The sequence below is a fragment of the Archocentrus centrarchus genome, chromosome 16 (genome assembly GCF_007364275.1).
Source record: "Archocentrus centrarchus isolate MPI-CPG fArcCen1 chromosome 16, fArcCen1, whole genome shotgun sequence".
In the NCBI taxonomy this organism is placed as follows: Eukaryota; Metazoa; Chordata; class Actinopteri; order Cichliformes; family Cichlidae; genus Archocentrus; species Archocentrus centrarchus.
In genome coordinates this window covers 4,987,049-5,014,102 of record NC_044361.1, presented here as the reverse complement: position 1 = coordinate 5,014,102, position 27,054 = coordinate 4,987,049, and the positions used below count along the sequence as shown (strand labels likewise).

The 27,054-nt window shown below is 40.1% G+C and overlaps 1 protein-coding gene across 3 annotated transcripts in view; it reads left to right on the top strand.

Annotated features, from left to right (window-relative positions):
• sema6cb (semaphorin 6Cb) overlaps window positions 1-27,054 on the top strand; it is a 132,182-nt gene that overhangs the window by 80,663 nt on the left and 24,465 nt on the right. For all 3 annotated transcript variants that reach the window (XM_030749726.1, XM_030749727.1, XM_030749725.1), the window contains exons 9-17: window positions 4,108-4,198; window positions 5,075-5,197; window positions 5,964-6,052; window positions 6,243-6,460; window positions 7,493-7,624; window positions 7,917-8,072; window positions 10,212-10,388; window positions 10,836-10,973; window positions 17,812-17,889. In XM_030749726.1, the coding sequence (XP_030605586.1) occupies window positions 4,108-4,198; window positions 5,075-5,197; window positions 5,964-6,052; window positions 6,243-6,460; window positions 7,493-7,624; window positions 7,917-8,072; window positions 10,212-10,388; window positions 10,836-10,973; window positions 17,812-17,889 (1,202 nt within the window). The remainder of the gene's footprint in view (window positions 1-4,107; window positions 4,199-5,074; window positions 5,198-5,963; window positions 6,053-6,242; window positions 6,461-7,492; window positions 7,625-7,916; window positions 8,073-10,211; window positions 10,389-10,835; window positions 10,974-17,811; window positions 17,890-27,054) is intronic.

The following is a 27,054-nucleotide window of genomic DNA, read 5'->3' as shown; positions in this document are numbered from 1 at the left end:
TTTATGAAATACATAAACACACACACACACACACACACACTTATCCTTAAGGTTGGTTAATAAATAAATAGCTGGCCAGCACAGGTTCACCAGAGATAATTGCTGTGTTTCATCATAATGTAATAGACCGGTTTGAACAATTGAACTCTACAACATATCATACATTAATTTACTATTAGAACACTGGTAAAATAGATGAATTGCATGCAGTGAAATAAAATAAAGGTCAGAGAAGCATACGGAGCACTGAATACTGAATAATCTAAATAATATACAGATGCAGCACATCTGTGATAATCAGCTAGAGCACCACTTGGAAAAAAAAAAAGACATCTACTGTGATGTAACACCCACAAACACTGCCACAAAGATGGGTCACTCCAGGTTGAATACAGCATTCGTCAGCTTTAAAAGAAGTCTGGCAGTCAGCACTTCAGTGATAATACAACAAACAGCTGTGAGCTCAAGCTACAGGCACGCCTAAAAAAGATAACTGGAAAAAATGATCAGCAGAGGCAGTTTGAACACACAGACCAAAAGCAGACAAAGTAAAGAAACGGCTCTCGTGTGTTAAAATGAAGACACACACACATATAGTCCAAATATTTAAATATTAGCAGCATATTTGTATTCACTGCAACATATTGCCATCTTGAAGTCAGCTGACTTCAAACACTTATTGTTGGAGGAATATGAACAGAATATGTTTGCTCTCTGTTGTTAAGCCATCTGTTGACTGAACAGAAAATATGTTGATGATGTCTTGATTCATACCTCTTAGACAGCAGAGCTGAAGGAGTGGAAGTATAGGGGGGGCATAACAGTCCAGAGTTTGAGACAAATCCTCACTCATCTAAACTCCCTGGTTACTCCTGATCTTCACAGATAAATAACTGCTTCTAGCCAACTGAAAACACTATACTTTAGTAGAGGCACCGGTACCATTTGTAAGTCTCCCTCAGTTTGAGGACTGTTGAATAACCCGACACGACGTTGCAGTGGAAGCTCTGAGGTGACATCACAGCTCTGGACTGGGATTCACAGCAAAGCTATTAGAAGAGGAGGGAGTAGAAGTCCTACAGCTCTGACTGTAAATCTAAGAGTGTGGGGGAGTCTGCAAACCAAAGGGGAGCTGAATAACTCCAGACTTTAGTTTTTACTGTGTTTTATTTTTTTCTTCTTCTTCCTTTCCCCACTGTGCTTACACACAAACCAACTCCTGGGGTTTCTAATAGTTCACAACACTGGAAAGGAATTAGAATGAAACATTTTCAAAGTAAGGAATTGTTTTGAAGAAGCATAATTGCACCGCTGTAGAGGGCAAAGAAAATCAGTTTTCTGATGGTTCTTTGTTTGTTGCTGGATGCATACTGAGGCGTGTAATTAATAAATTTAACCAAGTACAGTACAGTACATAATATGTATGCCATACTTAAATTCTTCTGCCAATGCAAGCTGTTTAAATAGCTTCCTGCATTTTATTTTTGTTTTGAAAATGTGATAAGAAATGCACAATCTCCCAAATGCTTTAAATGAGTCTTGTCCTCACTAGAGCACAATTATCTCCAGATTTGGGGAACTAGAAGTCATACAGTAGTATTGAATAATGCTCAGTGTAGCCTAGAGGCTTATAAACGTGGGATCTCCACCAGCTGATGTTTGCTTTCAGGATTAAATCAGGTCTCAGATGTCCTAAAGGTCCTGTAGAGAAGTTGATATAAACTGTTCAGAAAACTGTGTAACGACCTACATTCAAACGTCTCCCTGCCACAGACTCCCTTTGGTTAAAAAAAAAAAAAAAGAGCAGCTTTATATTTTTACCAAAACACATCCACACGTTCTTTCTCTCTGCAGCGCCCAACACCCCTCATCTTTTTTTCCTCTGTCTGGGAGTACAAGAGATGACTATCCGCACAGCTGGGGAGAGAGGGAGGAAGTGTAAATCATATCAAGGAATCTGTCTCTGGAAATCCACAAAAAAAATCTGTGGAAGACAGTAGGGGATTGAGTCAGAGGCGTGTGTGTGTGTGTGTGTGTGTGTGTGTGTGTGTGTGTGTGTGTGTGTGTGTGTGTGTGTGTGTGTGTGTGTGTGTGTGTGTGTGTGTGTGTGTGTTGTTCAAAGAAACGAATGGATGCCCAGCCATGCACTGGCAGCTTGACTGACCAGGCTGCTGAGACAGCTGGTGTGTAGACAACAGTGAGGCTGTCTTCAACATGCGGTTACAACTAAACCTTGAAGCATCGAATCCGTCTGTCTTCATGTGCCCACTGGGGTAACGACCCTGCAGTCACTGCACAACTTTGCAGAATCCTAATTTCTCCCTGATGTTCTCTCTGAAGTATGTTTTTTGGGGATTAACAAACTGCTGTGATGATAAGTTGGCTGAAAACTGGTGATTTGTATTCAGATGTAAACAGAATTAATTCTTAAAGAGCACCAATCTTCTGATGATTACTGATTGGGAACTGAATGGGACTAACCATGTTTATTTTGTTTTCTTTGTTCAAAGTCCTCCTGATTATATTGTTTTGGGTTTTTTTTCCCTCATTAGTTACCTATTTAGTAACATCAACGCAACATTCTTGATGAATTTTCTGGGTTCGGGGTTTCTTAGAGGTTAAAAGCTTCTCTGGACTCGAGGTTGAGTTTATTTAAAGCAACTTTTCTTTTATTCTTAGTTAATAAAAAATACTGTAGAATGCAGTCAGTCCTTTGTGAACCTTGTCAGTATTGTCAGCTTCTCCCTGTTTGCTTTCTGTGATGCAGAAAGCTGTAAAATGTTAAAAGCCCTTCATCTTCGATGCTACCTTCACTTGCACAACTCTTAACAAGTTTTTTTTTTTTTTTTAAACCAAATCTAATCACAGTTCACTTTTTTAATTCTGAACAGGAGGTGGATTAAAAAAAAAAACAGGAGCCACTGCAGCGTAATTCTTCTTATTAGTGCAACAACACAAACTAAAATCTCAGTTAAAGCACTTGAAGCTGCACCAGAGTGATATTTAGGGCAGAGCTGGTGTATTTTATTACTTCAGCTTCAGGAGTCTAGTGTAGCATAAACATATTCTGTTAAGAATCTGAAATGTTTTCTAAAAATCCCCCCAGACATTTAGAAGGGAAAAGTCTATTGTAAGGTTTTTGTTGCTCATTTTCCACTCCACTGCATGATCTTATTGCCAAAATGTACACAGGACAAGCAGCCGTTAACCCACCAGAAACACGAAGAAGGTTTTTACAGCAAAACTGGTGTAAATGAGCTCAGTCTGAGAGCACGCTTGGATCAGAGGTAGCTGATGCAGCTGCGCTGGACGATGGATTAGAACCGGTTTCCAGTCTTGCATATTACACAATGCACATGCTCACCACAAAAGCAAAGTCCTTATAGACTACTTACTAGCCCGTGTTAACCCTAACCTACCAACAGTCTAACTCTAACTTAACCCTAATTAACAGCACCTGTTGAGAGCGATTTATCAGACATACTAGATACACTGTTACCATTATCATGTCCACTCCACAGTCATGATCTTTGTATTCAGAGTTGGCAGTCATCAAACCTGTGTGTCAAATAAGCCTGACATAAACCAGGTCAGCGTGTTTATAGCCTGTTAACGTGTATGTGTGTCAGTCACCTTGTTGCCACAGAGGGCGTCGAAGCCGCTCTGCTGGGTTTCTCTTGTTGCGTTTGAGGTTCACAACCTTGTTAACAGCAGGGCTGGGAAAAAAAAGCAATTTAATATCTGTGCCTGAGAGATAAACCATCCTCTCTGACTTCACACATCTTTTATGGAAATGACCCATATACAATGCACCAAATAAAACTAATCTTTATGATGCATGTGTTGCCCTTCATTATTACACATTGATTCGGTGCACATCCTTTGCGTTCAGCTACAATTCTCGCTACATTAAAGACTTTTGGTATTTGAGGCTGATTGATTTTCCTGTCAGAGCAGCAACAACCTCATGGGCTTACAAGTGTAAACAATAGTGTTGTTTTCTTGTTTACAATTCTCACTCTTATTTTATAGCCCGTTCTTCTGTTGGGTTAGCATTAAAGCTTTGTATATGCCCTTGTAAAGCATTCTTCCTCCTCTCTGTCCTAGATGTCGACACTGGAGCAGGAAGGGGAGGAGGTGGTGGGACAAGCTCGATGTCCCTTTGAATCCCGCCAGTCCAATGTCGGCCTTTTTGCAGGTGAGCAGCACTAAGCGACCCAGTTGTCGCTTATGTGAAATATCACAGGTTCAACTCCCACCATTGCTGATCTGTGCAATGACACAGATCAGCTGGGAGTAACGATTCCCTTTTTTTTTTAAATCAAACTAGTGTTCGAAATTAATTTAAAGTCTCGTTAAACAATCTTCATGCTGGACTACTTAGTCGGTTGAAGCGACATTCATTTTGCCTGTTTTACATTATTGTTATGAGGGTATGTTATAATGGAAGGAGATGGAACAATAGGAAAAGTCATTCAGCCTTCCGAAGGATGGTTTGCTAAAGGTAGATACAGTAGCTGCTACATGAAGCACAATTTGTAATCAACAAGCTCACATGTGTAAATGCAGTTAGGTTTTCTGTCTCCATGACATGGTAATTGGATACTAAGATAATAATATACAATCTACTAAACTGCGTGTTAACTTCCATTAGTGCCTCATTGCAAGAGTGTCTCAGTACGAGTCTGAGCTAAAAGCCTGAAATGTCAGTATAATTGAGTATCGTGGTATAAGTCATCAGATGGTATAATCTGAAGTTTCCCCTTCATAGATTATTATTTGTGGTTAGATTTACTGCTTTATGAGCATAACAGCAAGCTGATGCATTGTAAACACATCAGGGTTAGGTTTGGGGAAGAGGGCGCCAAACTTAAGCTCAGTCCTGCCAGGTTTCCACTGACATTTATGCAAAGTTCACACAGGCTGTTATTAAAACTGGCACATCTGCAGCCTCTTTTTTTTTTAAAGAGGAATAAAAGTCACCTGTGACCAAAAAAGACACTTAAGAGAAGTGGGTTATTGGGAATTGTGATCCTCAGCGGTGTTTCTCGATAACTTTTTATTTTTTACTCAGGTGGTGATTTCTACTCTGCCACCATGACTGACTTCTTGGCAAGTGATGCAGTTATTTACAGAAGTCTGGGTGAAAGCAGCCCTGTGCTGCGTACAGTCAAGTACGACTCCAAATGGCTGCGAGGTGAGAATTCAGTATGGTGAGGTGTAATGTTTCTGTATTATCATGAGTTTAATTTAAAAGTTTTTGTGGCAGTGATACGAAGAAATATTTTGTCACGGTAATCTATCATCACCGTACATGAAATATTTTCCTTTGATTGCAGATGTGAGTAGCCCCATCCAATGAAGTGAGAGAGATGGTTAGAATATCTTTAGTTCTTGTGTGTCGCTTTCTTTATATATTTAATTTGATCTGATTTTAAAAGGGAGGAAAGAGAAAAAATCTCTCCGCTCCCTTCTGGGAAGGTGGGTGGAACATATTTCCAATAGAGACAAATCAACCTTCCAGTAATGGAAATGTTTGATTTTTGTCATCACAATTGCTAATTAATTTGGTGTTAATTTTAGCTATATTATCTTTATGTGTAATAAATTAATAATTTGTCCTCGTTAAGAGTTCTGAGCGAGCGGGGGTATTTTCAGTAAGCATTTCCTTGTGACGAGACGGGAAAAGCAAAGTAAGCTCTATTTAAGTTTTCCCGTTGTCATTATCGCTGCTGATCCAGGTCCATCTCTGCTGTTTCAGCCTAATAAAGGTCTGTCATTGGAAGAGCATGTTTCTGAAATTCAGACCTTCTGTTTTAGTCACTTCACCTTTACCTGGAATTTATAATCCAAATTGTGTTTACCAGCTCCACGTCCAGCCTGCTCCGTGTGCTGTCATACTGGAAATAAGTCATCATTGCCATTGTTTTGTTTTGTTTTGTTTTTTTCCTTCTCTCCTTCAGAGCCCCATTTCCTCCATGCTATAGAGTACGGAAACTACGTGTACTTCTTCTTTAGTGAGATTGCGGTGGAGTACACCACTCTTGGCAAGGTGAGGCACTCGTTTCAGAGCAGACACTCTGCAAATTTGTGGTTTATCTTGTTTAAGCTTCTTGTAGTTTCTGCTCTAACAGCAGCCTAAGTTGACATGCAAAGCACATTCCTAACTGCTGTTCAGTATTCCATGTCGGCTGTGCCCGAGTGTGATGATTTAGGAATGATTTCCACTCCTGTCCCCTCAGGTGGTTTTCTCAAGGGTTGCACGTGTTTGTAAGAATGACAATGGGGGTTCCCCGAGGGTGCTGGAACGTTACTGGACATCGTTCCTCAAAGCTCGGCTGAACTGCTCTGTTCCTGGTGATTCTTTTTTCTACTTTGATGTTCTACAGTCTCTCACCAATGTGCTGCAGATTAATCATCGGCCAACTGTGCTTGGAGTCTTCACCACACAGGCAAACAGGTTGGCATCATTAAAAAGGTTTCCATGAAGTAGTGTTTGCTTTGTCCTCCTTTATCTAATCTCATGGTGATCCTGTCTTCACCTGCGAAGGAAAACTGTAGTTTTCAGCTTCAGTTCTTTGAAGTAACTTGTCACTAAATCAGCTTTTGGAGTTGGTAAAGAGTAGAACGTTGTGCTACACACACACACACACACACCCGACAGAAGCTCCAGTGGTACACCACATGAGTAGTAGCTCAAATGCTATCGCTAGTAATCTTAGTGTCACTTTTCAGTGACTTTGCTGCATCTTCTGAAGCCTCACTGAGCCATGTCGGCAATTTGCACATTACTGATCCACTTTTTTGGCTTTCAGTGAACGTTAATGAGAAACAGGAAACACTTTCTTTTGTGCTCTTCAGCCTGAACTTTTATAGACATCAGCCAGCAGAGTTGTGTGTGACAAACACAAATGTTCGAATCAGTCTGACTGGACAGTAAACCGACTTTAACCAGCCAGCTCTTTGTATTTTCTGATGGATTCCACATGAGAATAGATCAGATAAGTGTTCTGCCTCCTGCGCTCTGCCGGCGCCTCACTATTCACCGATAGAGAAAACTCTTGTTGTGCGCCACATGTGAGAAAGTGCAACATCTGCTTATATGAGAACCTGATTTTCCTGATTGTCTGGAGTTTATATTTGAAAGCAGCTGCGAGGATCATAGTCACTCTCGCTGCTTTCCCTGAAAAAATGCAATACGAGCTGTTAGTATGTAGTCGTGGATGGATGCAGGTATAGGTATTTTTTTGGCATTGCAAAAATTTCCAATATGTGGTCTATTCTGTTAATTAGCAATTTTTCCTTGTGCAGTATATTCAATGTACAAGGTTACAAAGTGCTAAAAGTGAACTAATAGTAAAGACAAGTACAGGCAGAAGACTCAAATGTCATATTTTTGATCACCTGTGACAACAGGGCGGCATGCTGAATTGTCCTTAGCTGGTAAATTCCAGGCTTTTGTCTTGCTCTTCTTTTGTGGTCCTGTTCCCAGCATCACTGGCTCTGCAGTCTGTGCTTTCTACATGGATGACATAGAGAAGGCCTTCAGTGGTAAATTTAAAGAGCAGAAGAATAGTGAGTCAGCCTGGACACCTGTTCCAGAGGAGCAAGTCCCAAAACCAAGGTGAGAGACTCATCTTTAAATAGAAACTGTCACTTTCCGAGAACAAGTTTTTTTTCCTGCTTGTGACAACTGAGTTTTTGCAGCTGTTGCTGTTATTGTTCTGCACAGACTTCTCTTAAAAAAAAAAAATGCAGCCACACAAGACACCTGTTTTTTCCTCCTGCTCATCCCCAGCAACAAACAGCTGCCAGTGTTTTTACATCTGCCTGTGGAACCAGATTTATGTCTGGTGTTTTTTTTTTTTTTATTTTATTTTTTACGAATTTCCTCTCTCGCTGCTGTTGTTGTGCAGGCCAGGCTGCTGCGCTGGTGAGGGCTCAGCCACCGCCTACAAGTCGTCCACCAATTTCCCCGACGAAACTCTGACTTTCATCAAGTCGTATCCACTCATGGACGAGTCCGTCCCCTCGGTCAATGACCGACCCTTTTTCACCCGCACCACTAGCAGGTAGATTTGTTTTAAGAAAAGGTAAAAAATAGTTTGTTTTTCTTGCACAACGTTGCAAGTTGTTGTTGAGTAATTTATGTGTTGGCACTGTATGTACTCAGAAAGAGTCCACTGAGAAAAAGCAAGCGGCACCTGTCAGCATCCACACGAACTTCCATGCAGGTTTTATATGTTCTCCTACATGAGTTTCCTCTGAATGCTTCAGTAATCTCCCACACACCAAACACACACACACGAGGTTAACTGGTTCTTCTAAATGACTATAGTTGTGGATGTGACAGAGTGACTGGTTGTCTGTCTGTGTTGATGTGGGCTTTGATAGAGGGGCGATTTGTCCCGGGTCTTATCCTGCCTCGGTTAAAATGGATGGTTGGGTTTAGGATTGAAAGTCTATCAAACACCTGAGGATTTATAAAGAAATGCTAGGTATAATTATTGTCACAGTAAAAAAAAATGGCGACCTTTAAACGAGGACTTGCAGAAACTTCTTGGTTTCATTTCCTGTTAAAACTGTGGACGGTGCACCAACACCAAAAAAACAAATGCAGAGTTATTGCTCAAGTCCTCTCAAATGCTCGTATACTTTTTGATGAACATTGTCATTAGATCAAATGAAAAATCATTAGTTTGTGTGTTGCTGTTCAGAGCATGACTACAGTTATAAACTGAGAGAATGCCAGGGTTATTTCTTTGGTGCTTTAGTGGCTGTTTTCCTTCACGACATCATGTACCAGCAGTGTTTTTCTTGCAGCTGTGATTAGTATTGATGAATGACCTCAAGTGGAACACACAACCTTGCCTGTCATTAAAACAGATTGGATTTTTTTTTTTCCCCAACACTCGATTTACATCAAAGATGAGGGGCACAAAGAGAGGATCTTTCTGTTGGGCTGACCTGATTTACAGTAGCTCCACAGCAGCACCTGTCAAAGGCAGGAAGTCATTGATGGGTGGGAGAGTGTGGGTTGTGTTATTTGAGAATCCACTCATGCCAGATGATGATACGATGCATGTTGAATTGGTGATAAGTGTCAAAAGTGTTTCAGGCCCTCAGACATGTATGTACACACAGCAGATACACATCTCTGATTCAGCTTACATACACAGGCACAGACTCATAGTACACACGAGCCTTCTCCATGCCTCCTGAAGCAGAGCCAGGCTGACAGCCAGCCAGACACTGCAGTAGCTCCACACTTGGGAAACATGCACTGCTTCACATCTGGCGCCAAAAACATCACATCTGCTTCGCCTATCCCCAGAGTGATGCTAGATAAATGAAATCTAACCAGAAGCGCATCACGCAGTATTGCCGAGTCATTGCAGGGACGTGCCCGTCAAGTCCATGTGGGTAAACACATGAGCCTCTGGGGGACCATCTGGGAGGGACTAAGGGAGAAGTGAGGGCACAGAAGCTGCCACGGGTGTCCTTTTTATATGAATCTAGAAGGACTGTGATGCCAAAGAAATTACTAGAGGATGTTTGTTTGTTCAAATCCCTGGGCCAGAGAAGGGAAATACAGGCAGAGAAAATGAATGAGCAAAGCTCTCAGCCACCGCTGGACTCAAGGTGCCCTTCAGCGCAGCTTTTAATCCTCACCTGCTCCAGTGGAGCCAGCAGTAGACAGCTGTGGTGATACTGGGCACCTCCCAGGTGTAACCCTGAGGAGCCGGATGAATATGAAGCAGGGTGGTGCTCCAAATAAAGCAACATGTCACTGGACCTCCTCATAACTACAGCCAGAAAATAGAAAACGCTACAAGACTGCAAAGAAAAACGGCTTGGCAACAAAGAATGGATCGATTGAATGGCTCTGGGTGGGTGGATAGATGAATTGATAGGATGAAGGCTTTAAAAGATGTAGGAGATGAAGGAAGGGGATGGTGGGTTGGTAGATGAAGTGACTGATTTTATGCTGATGCTTTATACAATGAGCTCAGTACTCACCCACTGTTTTTGTTTACCACCGAAAACTCTACTTTCTCAAAACAATAAAGCAATGATAAGATGCTAACCAGTTAACTCCCACAAATTTATGCAAGTGACATGACAGCTTAAATTTAGATTACTTTAGGTTTAAGTCACTTTGCATATTTTCATCACAATTTTCTTCTTTTTTTTTTTTTTTTTAAATATAGGTTCAAGTTGACTCAGATAGCAGTGGATACATCTGCGGGGCCCTATAAGAACTACACGGTAGTCTTCCTCGGGTCAGATAACGGCCATGTGCTGAAGATCCTGGCAAGCACCGAGGGAGCCAACGCGTCTTTCAGCACCCAGCTCCTGGAGGACATTGATGTCTACAACCCCAACAAGTGAGACAAACTGTATTATATGTTGTGTTAGTTCTGTGTTAAACGATGCATGTTCTCTTTGCAATTGTCTCTTTGGTTTATCGCTCCCTTTTTTTTATTTCTTTTGCTGTCTCTATTCTTTACTTAGCACATCTCTTCTTTTCCTTCCCTGTTGCTTGTTCTCCTCCTCTCCTTGTTCTGCCTTGATCTGTCCTGCCCACCCACTCTTTGGTCTATTGTAACACTTTGCATCACCCTGTACAGCTGGAGGGGATGTTTTTTTTTTTCCCCTGTATTCTTTTGTTTTCTTGCTGCACAGCTTGAAAAATCTATATGCATGGAGTTTGATTCACAGCCGGCTTTCTGTATAATTTTCAAACTGTACCAGCCGCGTACAGCACTGATTTTTTTTAAAAAATGAAACAAAACTGAAAATGTCTGATTGTGACTGTTTTTCTGTGTTTCTAGATGCAACGTGCGGGGGGAGGACAGGAGGGTCCTGGGGCTTGAGTTGGACCGGGATCATCATGCGTTGTTTGTGGCGTTTTCAAGCTGCGTGATCCGTGTGCCGCTCAGCCGCTGTTCTGAGTACAGCCACTGCAAGAAGTGAGTCAAACTATACAGTAAAGCATTACCGCTGCTGTGGGAGGGGCTTTCTGGGAATATGCCTTGCTTTTGGTTTTTATTGGACCAACTGTAAACAACTCAGGCAATTTGGTGGGGGTGTTTATTTTTTTATCCTAGCAATGTTTGAGTTTGAGTTCTTGAATTTAAAAAAATTATATAAAGTTGTTTTTAGTTTTGTCCAGGTTGATTTTGAAAAAATATTAAACAGGAGAAATGCTTCGATCAAAACCTAGAAATATTTGCCAAATGTAGGCCTAATGGAAGACCACCAGAATATCTAAATTATCCATATTCTGTATAAAGGTCTTTGAGACAGATCAGGAAATTAAATAAGTGTCTCATAAGTTCCAAAAATTGTGCCGGAGCCCAGAAATTTTGGATGGATTTTGCGTTTCCTCCTTTTGTGCCATGAAGAAAATGGCAGTAACTGTTCCAGGTAACTCGAGTAAAGTACCCTCACAAATACCAATATAAGAAATACTTCCACTCACTGTGCTTTTATAAGCTTTTGGAACATGCGTAGTAAATGCTGTGTTGAAAGGTTGGACATTTTCATAAGCTGAAGTCATCAGATAGCTGCCTGATCTTCATGTTTGAGTGTACATGGTCCAGTGTTTATACAGCTGGAATAAGGAGCATTTGCATTTGCAAAAGCATGCTAACTGGCAAACTCAAATCTGAAATGCAAGCATCTGTGCACCAAATTTAGTCCTATTAAAGATATTTTTTGCAGCTGTTTTTGTTTGTTTTATATCATTGAGTTTGTTTATATTGAACACTGTCAAGAAACTAGATTATCCACAGAGCTCAGAGAAGACATTTGCATGCACTACAAAAGTGTGTGTGTGCGTGCACGCATATGGGAAGTCAGTAACAAGATTTCTCCACTTCCTTCTCCATTGTTGCTCTTGATTTGCCCTCTATAAGAGAGCATAACCTTTGCTCAGCGTTTGGTGTTTCAGATGTCAAATGTTCACTGGTAGAAAATTACATATATACTCTTTCATCACTTTGTTGCCTTTTTTTTTTTTTTTTGCACGTTTAGCCAGTGTTTAAAAAGCTGATTGCATTTATAGCCAAGAACTCCGACTTTTTAAGAGAACAGCAGGGAAAATTAGCTTCCTTTAAGTCCTCTACCCCAACTTTAGAAACCGCTTTTACATGAAGTATTATCAGAGTATTAGGTTACCACAGAACAGTGAAAAAGAATGTAAAACACATGATGTAAGTATTTCACCTATGCTGCTTTCATGTATTACTTTTAGGAAAGATGTGGTTTGATCATTGGTCCACACAGATCTGCTGTTTTCATCTGCTGCAATTTTCGTCTCTGTTTGGGCAGAAGCGTCAGTGGATGCTGATGCCGCGTGCTTCATGTCGTTGTTTATCTGCCCAGTTTTCACTGTACTGTGTCACATTTTCCTTTTATAAGTTCATAAGACACATAAAAACTTTCCTTTGCAATATTTTGTGGGTTTACTCTCAGTTGACATTACTTAACATCGCTCAAACACAGCTGCCATAAGTCGCTCTGTCAAAATAAAAGCCTTTCCCAAAGAACGTGCTTATAAGTGGAGCACAACAAAGGCTACAAGTGTTTTGCTTGCCAAACTACATTATAGCTAATGTAGTTGCTCTTCAGCTTCAGGATCTATTTTTGGGGCTGTGAGGAATGTTGGCCCCTTGTAACTGCCCCCTTTTCTCGGCCCCTTCATCCCAGAGAAAGGATTTCTCCTCAGCTACCCCAGGGAATGCATATAGCATGCAAACCCCTCATTGCAAAGGCCTGGAGAAGCTCTCAACATCATTTAATCATAAATTGTATCCAGCTGATTGGCTGGTAGCCAGTATTGTTGGTCACTGCTTTTTTTTTTTTCCCTGATGTTGGAGGAGCACAAAAAATGAAAAGAAGGAACAGAAAGAAAATGGATAGGGCCTTTCTTACTTGAGCTCATGGCCCTGTTGCATCTTCAGATCCTTTTTGGAGACTATAGCTACAGCACACCTCATCCTGGGATTAGGGTCCCCTGTAAGCAGCATCAGCACTGGCCAGGAGGTCAGATTTCAGCCACAATATCCTCCTTTACCACACCGCTGAAACTATCTCCCTCCAGATGAGATTTACTCCATCTCTCTCTCTTTACTGCTTCCATTTTTCTCTCACTCTTGGCTTGTGTTTTCCTCTCTCTCTCTCTCTCTAAAGCCAGTACCGTCAGGTTTGTTTTCTTACTCGAGGCCCTGTTGCCAATATTAGGTTTCAGAAAGCGCTCTGTTTTGAACAGCAGCAGAGAACTGGATGAAATGGGAATTTTAATAAAACAGTATAATAAAAGGGCAGAAGGGGCCCCTCAAAGTCTTTAGATCCAGGGATTTTCAACTCAAATGTTTTTCTTTTTTTATATGAACTGATTCACCTCGCTCATATTCTTATTCAAGACTGCTCTTCAATAAATGGATATCAATTCATACAGGTTACTATTCATTTAGTCGAAGAGGAGGAAGTAATGCCTCAAAGGGTAATTCCAGTTTCTTAAAACTTGGTTTGTATTTTTATAGCTTTTGCCATTTTTTCTGTAACCTGCAAATTTGTATTGTATCAAATTTATTGCTGATATCTGGGAAGATTGCAAGTTTATAATAAGATCCAATAGGTGCCAGACACATGAGCAGTCAGGTTAATAGAAGCCTTTAAATCAGACAGTCTAATCCTCCAAACAAGTCTTACGCATTAAACAACAAAACGCACTGTAATCGCTCACCAGAATAACACTTATAAGCCCATTCTTATCTTTTTCTTTTGTATTAGGTTAGAGAATAATGATGGGCATTGTTAAACTTTAGCTCTGACTGTTAGTGGGAGGCAGGAAGCAGTCTCCTGTAATAAGTTGTTCTTCTTGCACTTGTGGGTAACTTGTGGGTCATAATTGCCGTGAGATTTTTTCACTTGAACACAGCCATGTATGTACATTTTGTCAAGTGACTGGTGGTAGTGTTGGTCTTGGGAGGGCAGTTCGGTTCTAGACCACTTCATCATGGAGGAAAACTGCGTTACACTCAGCACAAAAGGTCGAAGTTGAAGCAGAACTGTGAAGGATGTGTAGACAATAAAGGGCCATTATTTTAATGATTGCCTTCATTTTTTTTCTTGCAGGTAACCTGAATAAACTGTCGTCTATGCCATCTTTTTTTTTTTTTTATCTGTCAAGCCTGTTTGTGGATATGAAACCAGATGTGCAGCATTCACTGTCACTACTGGCAGAATTGATGGCCAGCACAATTTTGTTTGATTGGGCTAGTTTATGGAAAACAATCAATGTTACCTTTCTTTTTTTTTTTTTTTTTTAATAAAGTAAATATATAAAAGTTGCTTACCGGTGGCATATTATCTGAAAATATTTCCACTCAGTATTTTGTTATTCCCAAGATTTCGGCTGCATGACAGCTGGAAGTTATGAGGCTCAGCCTTCGAGGCCCTCAGCAGCTGATGGATGTTCCTTCCACGCTCCGTGACTTCCACACCTCTGTGTTCATTTTAGTGTGATAGAGAGAAGTCTGAAGTTTTAAAGAGCAGCCTGGGACACACACAAACCTATGTTTTATAGAAACTGCACATATGACAAAGAACAAATGACTTCACTGTGCATGTTTAGAAATCACAGTTGGAGAACTGACTCTGCTGCAGTGCTAATGGTCAAGTGGAGATGAATGTCTGATGGGGGTAAGAAGAGAGGCAGGGTAGACCGAGAGATGCATATAATATAGACCCTATGGCGAATGTATGAATAATGTATTAACGCAGCCCCATGCAGTGTCACATATTGGCAGTCACACATGGGGGTCAGACTAATTTCAGGCTCTTGATATCTAGAGGGCCTCAATTTGTGATGCTGGACAAAACAAATAAAACACTTGAGGTTTTTTTTTTTAACTTTTTTGTTTTTTTTTTACTTTTTTTGGGGGGGGGGGGGGGGGGGGGTTCACTTGCCATGCATGTTGAAATGTCAATACCCTGCATTAATACAACAGCAAAACAGGGAGTGAAACATAAGAATGCATGCAAAGGTGGCTGCACTTTTAGATTTTTGTATCATTTTATTTGTACAGAACAGTCTGACAACAGTGGCTATCGCAAGGCAGTGTATATTGTAAAACCTCTGACGAGAATAATTACTCCTCTTTATTCTTACTGCAAATAAATGATCCTTGGAAAAAAATATTCCAAACTATGTGAAATGAAAAAGATTTGTGATTGGTTTTCAGAGGATGACAGCACACCTACATACAAGTACAAGTGGCCAATTATATGATCTTGCCTACACCTGTATTGACTATCATGCTTTTGTATTTTTGTACTGTCCTCGCAAGAACAGCAACACTGGCAGCTGTTTGTGAGAATGCCTAAAGCTACCTGCTTATATGTATGATTCTGTTTTTGATTTGTTGACGAAGCGTGTGAATCAAGGCTGTTTTATTTTGTAGGAAAGGCAAAGATGGAGAATATTGTTGTAGTGCCTCACATGCTAAATTACTTTTTTAAAAAGTAATTTAATTGGATGGACTGGCATGTAATTGCCAGTTAAAATAGAGTGTACAATTATCAGAACTCCGTATTCTGATGAGGACGACATGCCACTTTGGTCATGTCTCCCACAAGAATTGAAGTTGGGAAATTTCTGCTCAGGTGATGATTTAAAAAAAAAAAAAAAAAAAAAAAAAGGCCTGTTTAATGTATTTTTGTTGTTTTTCCACTATGCAGATAATTGAGGAACTCGTAGAACACAAATTACACAATTTTTGGTTTAGTTACTGGAATACTGTTACTGAATTATAGACAGGTGATGTTAGACGTTCCTGCCTCTCAAATATATGATGTATGATTACATTTATTGCTTTTTTTAAAGTGCTGCTCGTAATCCTGAAAATCCGAAGGTTAGGGATTGTTTTTCTCATCATCTCCATACGGACAGCAGAGAAGAATGTAAGACAGATTGTGTAATGCTTTGGCCCATGTACGTATTTATAGACTTCATTCTTTTTCGGACTGACGCTCTGATTGTGGCCCGATCTGGCAAAAGAAGTCACAGGGGCCAATAACATGAATCAGCGTGCAAAGTAATTTTAATAATGACATCACTTCAAAGTCATTTTAATTAATTATGTTGGCAAAGATGCACACACCTGCATTTTCAGTTTAGAGATATTTAAAACAGGTCACATGATCCTTGAAGGTTTTCTTGACTTGTTTTTGAAATTAGGCTAAAAATGTCTCTAAAGTGACTGTGGATGGGAACGAAGCAGGGGAGCGTTATTGTCTTTCTTTTGGGTGTACTTTATACTCATTATGTTGGTGCTGCGGGGCGAATACCACACGCGTGTAAAGCGTAAGCTCTGCACCTGTGAAAAATTGTATTCATTCGCTCGCTGACAGTGTTGTTTTTGCAGATGCATACTGGAAGTGTGAAGGCCACATGATTCATGCAACGCAGAGGGGGGAAAATTACATGCACAGACTTGAACAGAGTGTTAGTTTTATCAACAAAACTGACGTATGGGTCTCAAAATGGAAGGAAAGCAGTGAATGTTGCAATGCTGCGGAGATTTCATACTGTAGGGACTGTGACTAATGGCTGCTCAGTGAGGTTAATACCAACTGCTTTAAGAAGGAGGCAAACTGGTTCACTTGTCATGATTTGTCACAACATCACGTCATGTCAGTTGACTGACCTGTGTCCGGACTGCTAATATGAGACTTGTGGTGAAGTGTACATGCCTGGTTAGGGTGACCCCACTAAAATCTTTAAGTGTAGCTCATGGCGGCCTGGATGTCCTGTAGCAATCCTGGCTTAAACACAAATGTGTATATATTGATCTAAAAATCTGAACGTAAAACTGGATACTGCAGCCCAAGTTATTAGCTATTAATGATCAGCTTAACCTAGTGAGATTTAGAATGGATGTGTGATTTGAATAATGCAAAACAAAACAGATGCTGGTTGTTACTTTAAAACCTGTGAGACCTGCAGAAAAGTATACAACATGCTCACTTTTCCCCCCTAAGCTTCATTTCTATGGCCAGATTAAAAACAAGTGTACGGTCCAGCTTCTAATCAAAACTAATCTGATTGCCATCTAACTTCTGTGTCTTTGTATGATCATCAACATTAATTTTCTTTTGTAGAGAATGCAGTAATCCTGCATAGTTGATAGTCCATTTCAGTGATTGAATATCTCAGCCAATTTATGTATTTTATTCACCAAAGTGCTGCAGAAGCAATGATGTGCACGTTATTAAACGTATGCATAATCATTCCACCATAAAGTGGAAACTGTACTGTATTTAAATATTACTCATTAGTATATCATCAGATTTTATAACTAAAGTAGTGCAACTCTTGAGCCTCGTGAGCCCCCAGTTTTTATTTAAATGAAGTAAAGATATAAAGATTTATGCTGCAGTTTCAGTAATGCTGCTTTTATTTTGTCAATTAGTGCTGCTTGGTAAATGATGTTTCAACTGCACTTAAAGAAAATGAGGATGCATCAGTTTTGTGTTAAATGTGTTTATTTAACTTATCTATCTTTCCCTAATGAGACATTAAATTTTCAGTCACATGGTGCAAACCAGGCCACACATGGAGGCTCCTTTACTCTTTGTTAAAGCCCCGGTGGGGGGGGGACCTGATGAGGATGTTTTGTTAGGTTGGTGGCCGGGTAGCGCTTCATTACCCAGCTGACATCCACTGAGTTGAACGTTCATCACACACGCTGCTCTCCACACTTCCTTCTATCATTAACTGTCTGTCTTTCTGTTTTGCAGAAGCTGCTTGTCTTCTCAGGACCCTTACTGCATCTGGCTCAAGTCAGGCAGCTGCGTCACCGTTTCACCTGGTTTCAGGTAAGTCGCACACAGTCAGTAAAGACGCAGTTCACACTCATTATAGAGGAGAGCTTAGAAATGTCAGCATTACAATTATGGGGTGAATGTTGAAACAATCAAAGCTGCTTCACTGCTGTGTTGTTTGTATCAGAAATTGCCAAAGTAATTTAACCTAATGAGACACACTGAGCACTGATTTAAAATTATTGGATGTCTGTTTTGTTTATGCGACTCATTTAATCTCAAGAGAAAAATTTTAGCTTGAATAGCAGCTTGCATAATATATGTATGCAATTGTATAGATCTCTAAAAGTTTAAGTGTCAGACGTATTTCAGGGACTCTGTGTCAGGATCTGCAGCTTGTTGCTGTATTGGATTTTGCTCCATTAGTCATTGTTAAGTTTATGTACAGATTGGGGATAATATCGCTGTTTTTCTCACTTGTTTGAAAATCAAAGTGCTCCGTGGAGCGTCTAGAACGGCACGCTGACAGAAAAACTAGATTTGAAGACTCGGTGAAGCCCAAATGAGATCAGAAATGATAAACTTACTTCACTGAGTCACTGGATTCCAATCTGCTCGCATTATGCTGAACATGATTAATGGTCAGTCTCAAGTAAGGAAATTTTGGCTACGCACATCATTAAGGAAGGTATCTAACATTGATGAGAGCAGTTGAAGCTGGAAACCAAAAAAAGGATGCGTTACAAGATTTATGAGAGGGTTAAATTTCACCTGAGATTTTACATGATTGTGGATGGATGCAGCTCTGAAAAGTGAAGCCAAAGTGCTTTAAACCTGTATTCTGTTTAATGGTTTAATGGTTAATATCATGTTGCATTTGACCTCCCCTCCAAGGTCAATAGATTGATCTGAAGGTCAAAGTTTTAATAATCTAGAGCTACAGTATTTAAAACGGTTTCTTACTGCCACTGTTTGTATTGACAACATTTAGACATATAGTAAATGATATATGGGGATTCTAATCATCACGTTACTTTGGACCTCTGACCTCTTCTTCACGGACACATAAAGTCAAACTTTTATAAAATGTCTTTTATCTTTAAAACAGTGCTTACAATTCTGCTCCCTTTGTTTGTATTTTTAACATTCAGAAAATGATATATGGGGATCCTAAATATCACATTATAGTTTGCATCCAAATATCATGTCACATTTGACCTCTGATTTCACTTTTATATTTCACATCTGCCTTTCTTTCATGTTGACCCCAAAAGGTGTTTGAACTTTAAAGAAAGTATTGTCGAGAGCAAAGAAAAATGTGTTGCTTATTTAGTTAGAAATATACTGCAGTATATTATATAATAAGCTCAAGTTATTCATGTCCAGTTATGTACACACCAGTTCCTGTTATCCACTCCTACATAATGTTTGTTTTATCAATGTAAATATTTGTCATACTAAACTTATCTGATTTAAAGTATGTTTAAAAAGCGTAAAGAAAACAAAATGAATATATACAAAATACAATATTATTCCCTTAAATACTGCTCAGAGAGTGAGCGCCTTGGTGGAGGTGCTTCTTTATCAAAATCTGCTTTGTTTAGTACGCCTATATCGTACCGTGTTGGACCCACTCTTGCCTTCAAAACTGCCGTAATTATTGGAGTAGATCCAACAAGGTGCAGGAAACAGTTGCACCACATCCCAAAGATGCTCTGTTGGACTGAGATCTGGTGTCTGGGGGTGGGGGGGTGGGCATTTGAGTACAGTGGACTCACTGTCATGTTCATGAAACCAGTTTGAGATGATTTGAGCTTTGTGACATCAGAAGATGTTTCCACTGTGGTCATAAAGGATTCATTATGATCGACAACAATACTAAAGTAGACTAAGGATTATAAATGATGCTCAAGTGTAAGTGAAGTGTAAGAACACAAAAAACACATTTATAATCTCTTGAATCACCTCAATTTTGAGGCGCTGTTTAACCTTCGGCAGGTCTTCTGGGCTGTGTCTATGTGCCTGAATGCATTGGCTTGCTGCTACGTGATTGGCTGATACAGTATCTGTGTTAATGAGCAGCTGAATAGGTATATCTAATGAAGTATTCAGTGAGTGTATTTCAGTAACGAATACGTTTATTACTTACACCGTGCTGCTTCATGCACACTAATGGTGGTGAAAGGTGACACTAATAGGGGATTAATAATCTGACCTTGGTCTTTATTAATTAAGGGTCATTCTGCAGTTTATTTCAGAGAGTATTGCTGCACTGTAATGAAATAAGTGTTGATGCTGGTTTTCTGGCTTCACCTCAGTGAGTGGTAGTCTGTCCAGAACTAAAACATAAAGCCCTTCGTGTTGTAAAAAGTAATTTTCTGATCCCATCTATAATAATAATAAATCACCCAAACATATATAATCAAACACTCCAGGAAGTTTCAGCTGTTAATTCTTCCCCGGACAAACTTATAGTAATTAGTGAAAACAGCCACTCTGGTTTTGGGTCGGTCTGAAAACACATGGGAGGCCACAGCGATATAAAGACATTATTAGTTTCCTAACTCCCAGGCACAGAGGACAGATTTGCAATTTAGTCAATAATGTGCTGCCAAACAGGAAGAGAAGCAATAATTTTTTAATCTCATTTTGCTCCTCGAGTGAGTTGTTCAGCATGGCACAGATCGGCTTGACCTGCTGGGCTGATGTGCTCTTGACAATCAGTGGCTAATCTACAATTAGACAAGTGGGCAACATCAACATGATGTATATGCGGTCATCATTTAGCTGGACCTGTTATAGACATATCTCAGTTTTGTTTATTGTATTGGACATGTTAAACCTGTGTAATGAAAATGTAGTGTGGACGAGAAACAGGCAGTTGAGCATAATGAAAATTAAAATATATTTTTCTGCTCTTGGGGTTCTGCATCTGCATCTGTTCTGCATAAACTTTTCAAGATTTGTGTCGTCCTGTTTCCGGTGTCCCAGTGTGTTTGAATATTAAGGCAGAAATAGTTTCCTTTGTTTCAGTTGTGTGTGTCCCTTCCTGCTAAAACAGAAAGAGGCAGTTAAGATTTTGAGAGACAGTGGGGCGCTGCATACTTTGGTCTGAGTTGATTCTCCCTTTCTCTTCCAACACTAACATTGGAGCTTTCATTTTCATGCGTGATATGTGACTGTTGTTCAAGAACATGGAATAATCTAGCCAGCAGTTTGGGTACTGGAGAGGTTGCGGTTGGGGGGGCGGGTTAAGCAGAGCTGGAGCTTATCCCAGCTGACAGAGGGCAAGAGGCAGGACACTGATCCATCACAGAACCAGTAACTGTTTTTGGTTTGACAAATAAAATATAAAACGTGGAGATTGTGTGTGCAGCGATGCTTGTTTATTAGAACCACAAAACTGACCAATCTTTGTGTTTATAGGTAGAATTATATACTGTAGTCTACTTGGTAATACGGGATCCGGCCTGTATTATGTATGAATGATGTTATCAGTGTGGTTTTTCTCTGCCAGATGTTTGGCTGGTTGCTTTTTCAGCAAGCCAAGGAATAACACAAGATTGATGGAGTTCATATTCTTTCTGTGTTGCATCACAGCTTTACTGTCAGTCAGTATTAGGTGTGTGAGTATTTTTTTATTTTTTTTTAGCATAAACATTTATAATATATAGTGTGTAGAGAGAAACACTGCAAGGCATTGAAGTTCAGGTTCAGAAATCTTACTAGGAGACAAAGAAAAAAGTGTGTGTGGGGGGGGGGGCACTTCTTACAAGCAAACTGCAGACAGCAGCAGTCTGGTTAATGCATAAAAAGCCATTTTTAATAACAATGGAATATCATAATTTCATTGTTCTATTTAAGGATAGTCACACACACGATAATTTTATTTCACGCCCACCGCAGACCGGTACTGTACGCTGCAGGAACAAAAGAGCAGCATAATTTCAGCTGGACTTTAATGTGCAAGCAACAGGTCAGGCCTTGCCTCTGTTTTCTTCAGCCCCCCCTTCTCTCCTCCCTCTCTCAAAGCCTGGGCCATAAAATCAGAAGTGATGTTTAGCTGCATGTGTTTCAATCATGCAGCCATGTACCGCACCGTCCTGCAAACTGGGGGAGAAAGATGGATGGGGTGGGTGGTTGGTTGGATGGATGGATGGACGGATGGATGGATGAATAGGTAGACAGATAGATGGTTGTAATAAAGGGTGGAGGAGGAGGGGTAGGAGGTAAGAGTAAGGGCAGTTAAAGGTACTATTTTCTTCTCCTGACAGTCAAGGACTGTGTGCGTCCCTGTGTGGTTGATATACAACCTGCTGCTAAATCACCCCGCCTGGTGTTTGGGTTTTTTTTTTTCCTCCCCCCTTTCTTACCTCTGTGTACATGGGTTGTAAACTGTTGTGTTTGGAGTTTGCCGTAGACTGACATCACACTGCATTTACCCCTGTCTCACACGCAAACACACAGGGAGCAGAAGAAAGGGAGAGTGCCACTCTCACTGTTGACTGGCTTCCAATAGATTATTCTGACGGCTGAAAATGTGCAGCCCTGGAATTATTGCATATCTTCTGCTTGGCCACCCAGACATATTACTTTCCCTGCCCTTGCACGGACAGAGGCTAATGGGATTTTTTTTCTAATTCGTGTTTCTGTGTGCCACGTTATATTTGTGTATTTGAGAGAGCCTGGTATTTTGCTTCTTGCACATAAATCATTGTTTTTGTTTTGTTTTCTGCCTTTGTGTGGTGAAATTTTTGGTTTGTGACTATAAAGGGATAGATTTCAGGAAAATATACACTTAATAGCTATCTTGTGAGGGGGGTTTTTTGGCCAGGCATAGTGACTTCCTGGAGTTTTATGACTTTGCAGATGCCAGACAACCATCTGAGTCCACCAAATTGTTAGCTTATCTTAGCATATAGCCTGGAAACAGCTGGTTGTCTGGCAGCCTCACACTGATGACACGATTCCAGAAAGTCACTGCACCCGGCCAAGGAAAAGAACTGCACATTGTAGATTTTAAGTTGTGGTTTAGTTACAGAGTCGGGCTTAAAGAAATACTGTTTGTGAACAAAGGTTAAAGTGGTTAATCTGATAATGTGTGTCCTGCTGAGATGGAATATTGTGGGGGGAAACAAAGAGGACATTTACTGAGTTTATAAAGAGCTGGATGTCAGCTAGAAACTTTACATTGTTGAGAAATCTGTGCATGTTTTATGGGTTTGGGCTTATCTTTATGCCTTCTGATGCACACTGAGATACAGTGGCTTGCAAAAGTATTCATACCCCTTGAACTTGAACTTTTCCATATTTTGTCACATTACAACCACAAACATAAATATATTTCACTGGAATTTAATGTGAAAGACCAACAGAAAGTGGTACACAATTATGAAGTGGAAAGAAAATTATACATGATTCAAAACCTTTTTTACAAATAAAAAACTGAAAAGTTCGGTGTGCAAAAGTATTGAGCCCCCCTGAGTCAATACTTTGTTGAACCACCTTTTGCTGCAATTACAGCTGCAAGTTTTAGGGTATGTCTCCACCAGCTTTGCACATCTAATGACTGAACTTTTTGCCCATTCTTCTTTGCAAAACAGCTTAATTTCAGTCAGATTAGATGGAGAACGTTTGTGAACAGCAGTTTTCAGATCTTGCCACAAATTCTGGATTGGGTTTAGGTCTGGACTTTGACTGGGCCGTTCTAACACATGAATATGTTTGGTTTGAAACCGTTCCATTGTAGCCTTGGCTTTATGTTTAGGGTCGTTGTCCTGCTGGAAGGTGAACCTCCGCCCCAGTCTCAAGTCTTTTGCAGACTACCAACAGGTTTTCCTCCAAGATTGCCCTGTATTTGGCTCCATCCATCTTCCCATCAACTCTGACCAACTTCCCTGTCCCTGCTGAAGAGAAGCAGCCCCAGAGCATGATGCTGCCACCACCATATTTGACAGTGGGGATGGTGTGTTCAGAGTGATGTGCAGTGTTAATTCTCCACCACACGTAGCGTTTTGCATTTTGGCCAAAAAGTTCAATTTTGTTCTCATCTGACCAAAGCACCTTGTTCCACATGTTTGCTGTGTCTCCAACATGGCTTCTGGCAAACTGCAAACGGGACTTTTTATGGTTTTCTTTTAACAATGGCTTTCTTCTTGCCACTCTTCCATAAAGACCACATTTGTGCAGTGCACGACTAGTAGTTGTCCTGTGGACAGATTCCCCCACCTGAGCTATGGATCTCTGCATTTCGTCCAGGGTCACCATGGGCCTCTTGGCTGCATCTCTGATCAGTGCTCTCCTTGTTCGGCCTGTAAGTTTAGGTGGACGGCCTTGTCTTGGTAGGTTTACAGTTGTGCCATACTCTTTCCATTTCCAGATAATGGATTGAACAGTGCTCCGTGAGATGTTTAAAGCTTGGGAAATCTTTTTATAGCCTAAGCCTGCTTTAAACTTCTCCACAACCTTATTCCTGACCTGTCTGCTGTGTTCTTTGGACTTCATGATGCTGTTTACTCCCCAATATTCTCTTAACCAACCTCTGAGACCATCACGGAGCAGCTGTATTTGTACTGAGATTAGATTACACACAGGTGGACTCTTTTTAGTCATTAGCAGTCATCAGGCAACTTCTGAATGCAATTGGTTGCACTCAGAGAAAAGGGGGCTGAATACTTTTGCACACCGAACTTTTCAGTTTTTTTTATCTGTAAAAAATGTTTTGAATCATGTATAATTTTCGTTCCACTTCACAATTGTATACCACTTTGTGTTCACATTAAATTCCAGTGAAATATATTTATGTTTGTGGTTATAATGTGACAAAATATGCAAAAGTTCAATGAATACTTTTGCAAGCCACTGTAATCACTAAAGACAAACTGCTTTCAAGGACGTAACAATTCTGAGATTTTTGATTGAAAATTTTTTTGGCTTTATTAATAAATGTGTGTGAGATGAGACATGAATATTGGAAAAATTTGTTTTGTTTTAAATAGTTTCAGAATGAAAACAAATCTTGAGGTTCAGGCTCAGTTGGGGATTGTGGTTGAGGCGAAGACTTTGAGGTTCTTGCATATGGAGGAAGTATTGATGCTTCTTCGTGCTGCCAGTGTGCACTGAATGACTTACTTGGTTTGATTTATGAGTTATGTTTCGCGTGTAGCACAGAGTCACCCTCGAAGCCAGTGGACCAGAGCCTGAGAGGGATCGGCCAAAATATCCTGTCCAAACTCAACTACAGTATCAGCCCCCTGCCAGAGAGGAGGAGAAGTATGAGCAGACAAAAAAAACCAAAGAGAGCAGGAGAGGGGAAAAACTGGGAGAAAAAACAAAGTCAATAGATGCAAAGAATTGTTGATTAAATGAGGGAAAATGATGAAAGAGGAACAAGGGGCTAAATGAAAGGAAAAAAGTTTGAGGAAGGAGAAAGTGAATTTTTATCAGTCGGATTTCTCGGTGCAGAACATCTGTTATTCATTTAGATTTTTGTATTCATGGAAAGAAGTGGTCTCCTCCAGCTCCCTGTGTGTGTGACTCTGAAGCAACATCAGATTTTAGACCTGCATTAACTGATATCTTTTATATATGTATATATATTGAAAGATGGTGAGAAATGGTGAGTGAAAGAGGAGAAAGGAAAAAGAGGATGATAAAGGGATGGGAGAAGAATGAAACGATGTGAATCAGGCAGCAGCAGAAAGAATCTTTTTGAGATGGAGCAGCTCAAAAGTCATCCTTCTCCTGGGACTTCCTCCTCTGTCTGTCTTTTTCTCACTGTCTCCTCTCTCACATCACTCTTTTCATGGACTATCAGTCACTTTTTTTCCCCCTTCCATTCCTTTCTCATCCAGAGGTGGCATAAATTTTAATGACTGATTTGTGGCAGATCCAAACGATAGGTGGGAGAGAGCAGAGCGGCCCCTTTTCCATCTCTTCGTGTCTCACATTGAAATATTGCAGTACCAGATGGCTGGGCTTCATATCATTTCTGGGTGTTTTAGTTTACGTGTCATCCATTATGCATTTGATGCAATCACTGTCACCAGTGCATAATGCCAAGGACAAAGACTGGACAAAGATCCTGGGAGGAAAAAGCGTATCTGCTCTGTAACGAAGGCTGAAACCCCTGTGATGAGGATAAGACTGACAGCATTTGTGTGCAAGGTGTAATCACAAAGTTCTCTGCTCATAAGATGATTTAAATCTGGCTGATCACCCCTTTGAGGTCGTCTCACGCACCTCTTGGGCCACTTCTAGCACTGCAGCTATATATATATATATATATATATATATATATATATATATATATATATAATCATAGTCCTCTTCTGTCTCTTGTCAGCATTTTATCTGTGGACCTCAATCTTGCAAACATCAACTTCGGTTTCAAAATGACCTACTTTTGTAGCTCCAGCTACAACTCAGAGACCGCATCAATCTTCAGTGGTGTCTAGTATCCAGGGTTAGAATATGCCCAGTGTTCTCTCAGGTGCCTCAGAATGCTATGGTACAACTCTACGCCAACAATTGTGTGCCATCTTACACAAACTCAAAGTGAATTAAAAGATGCAGTCTTCACTCACCAGCTGACCTGCTCTTCAGATATGGCTCCAGACAACCTTCTTCTTTTCCACAAAATAACTGGGTTATTGATTTCACACACCAGAAGAAATCCAGCGTGCATCGCACATACAAATGGTCACACAAGAACCTGAAAAAGAGCAGCTGCTTTGCGGCACTTCCAAATTGATGACCCATAATAGGAGATGAGCTGAATATTAAGTTTTGGATTTTCATAGCGTTAGTTTCCTGAAGGTGCCAATCATTAATCTCATATTTCTTATTTTTCCTTTTTTTTTTTTTTTTTTTTTCCTAAGCTAAGAAATTTTCTTAAAAATAAAGATTACTTTTTGGGAAAAATGAATCAAATGGATTAGAAGAAGAATCTATTTGCTGGGGACTATTTTCAGCTCTGGATTAATTGATTCTAGTATTTCCAATAATCACCCGTCTATGTGAGATTAATTCAAAAGAGCTACAGTGTGTAATAAATCAAAATAAATAAATATGTCACCCAGTGCAACACTGTGTGTGTGTGTGTGTGTGTACATGTTAAACCAGATATATAATATGTATCAGGTTTAGTAACTATAAGTAGGTTCAGTTAGTTTTTGTTTTTGTCTGTTTTGAATTTTTAAATAGTGGAAAAAATTTAAA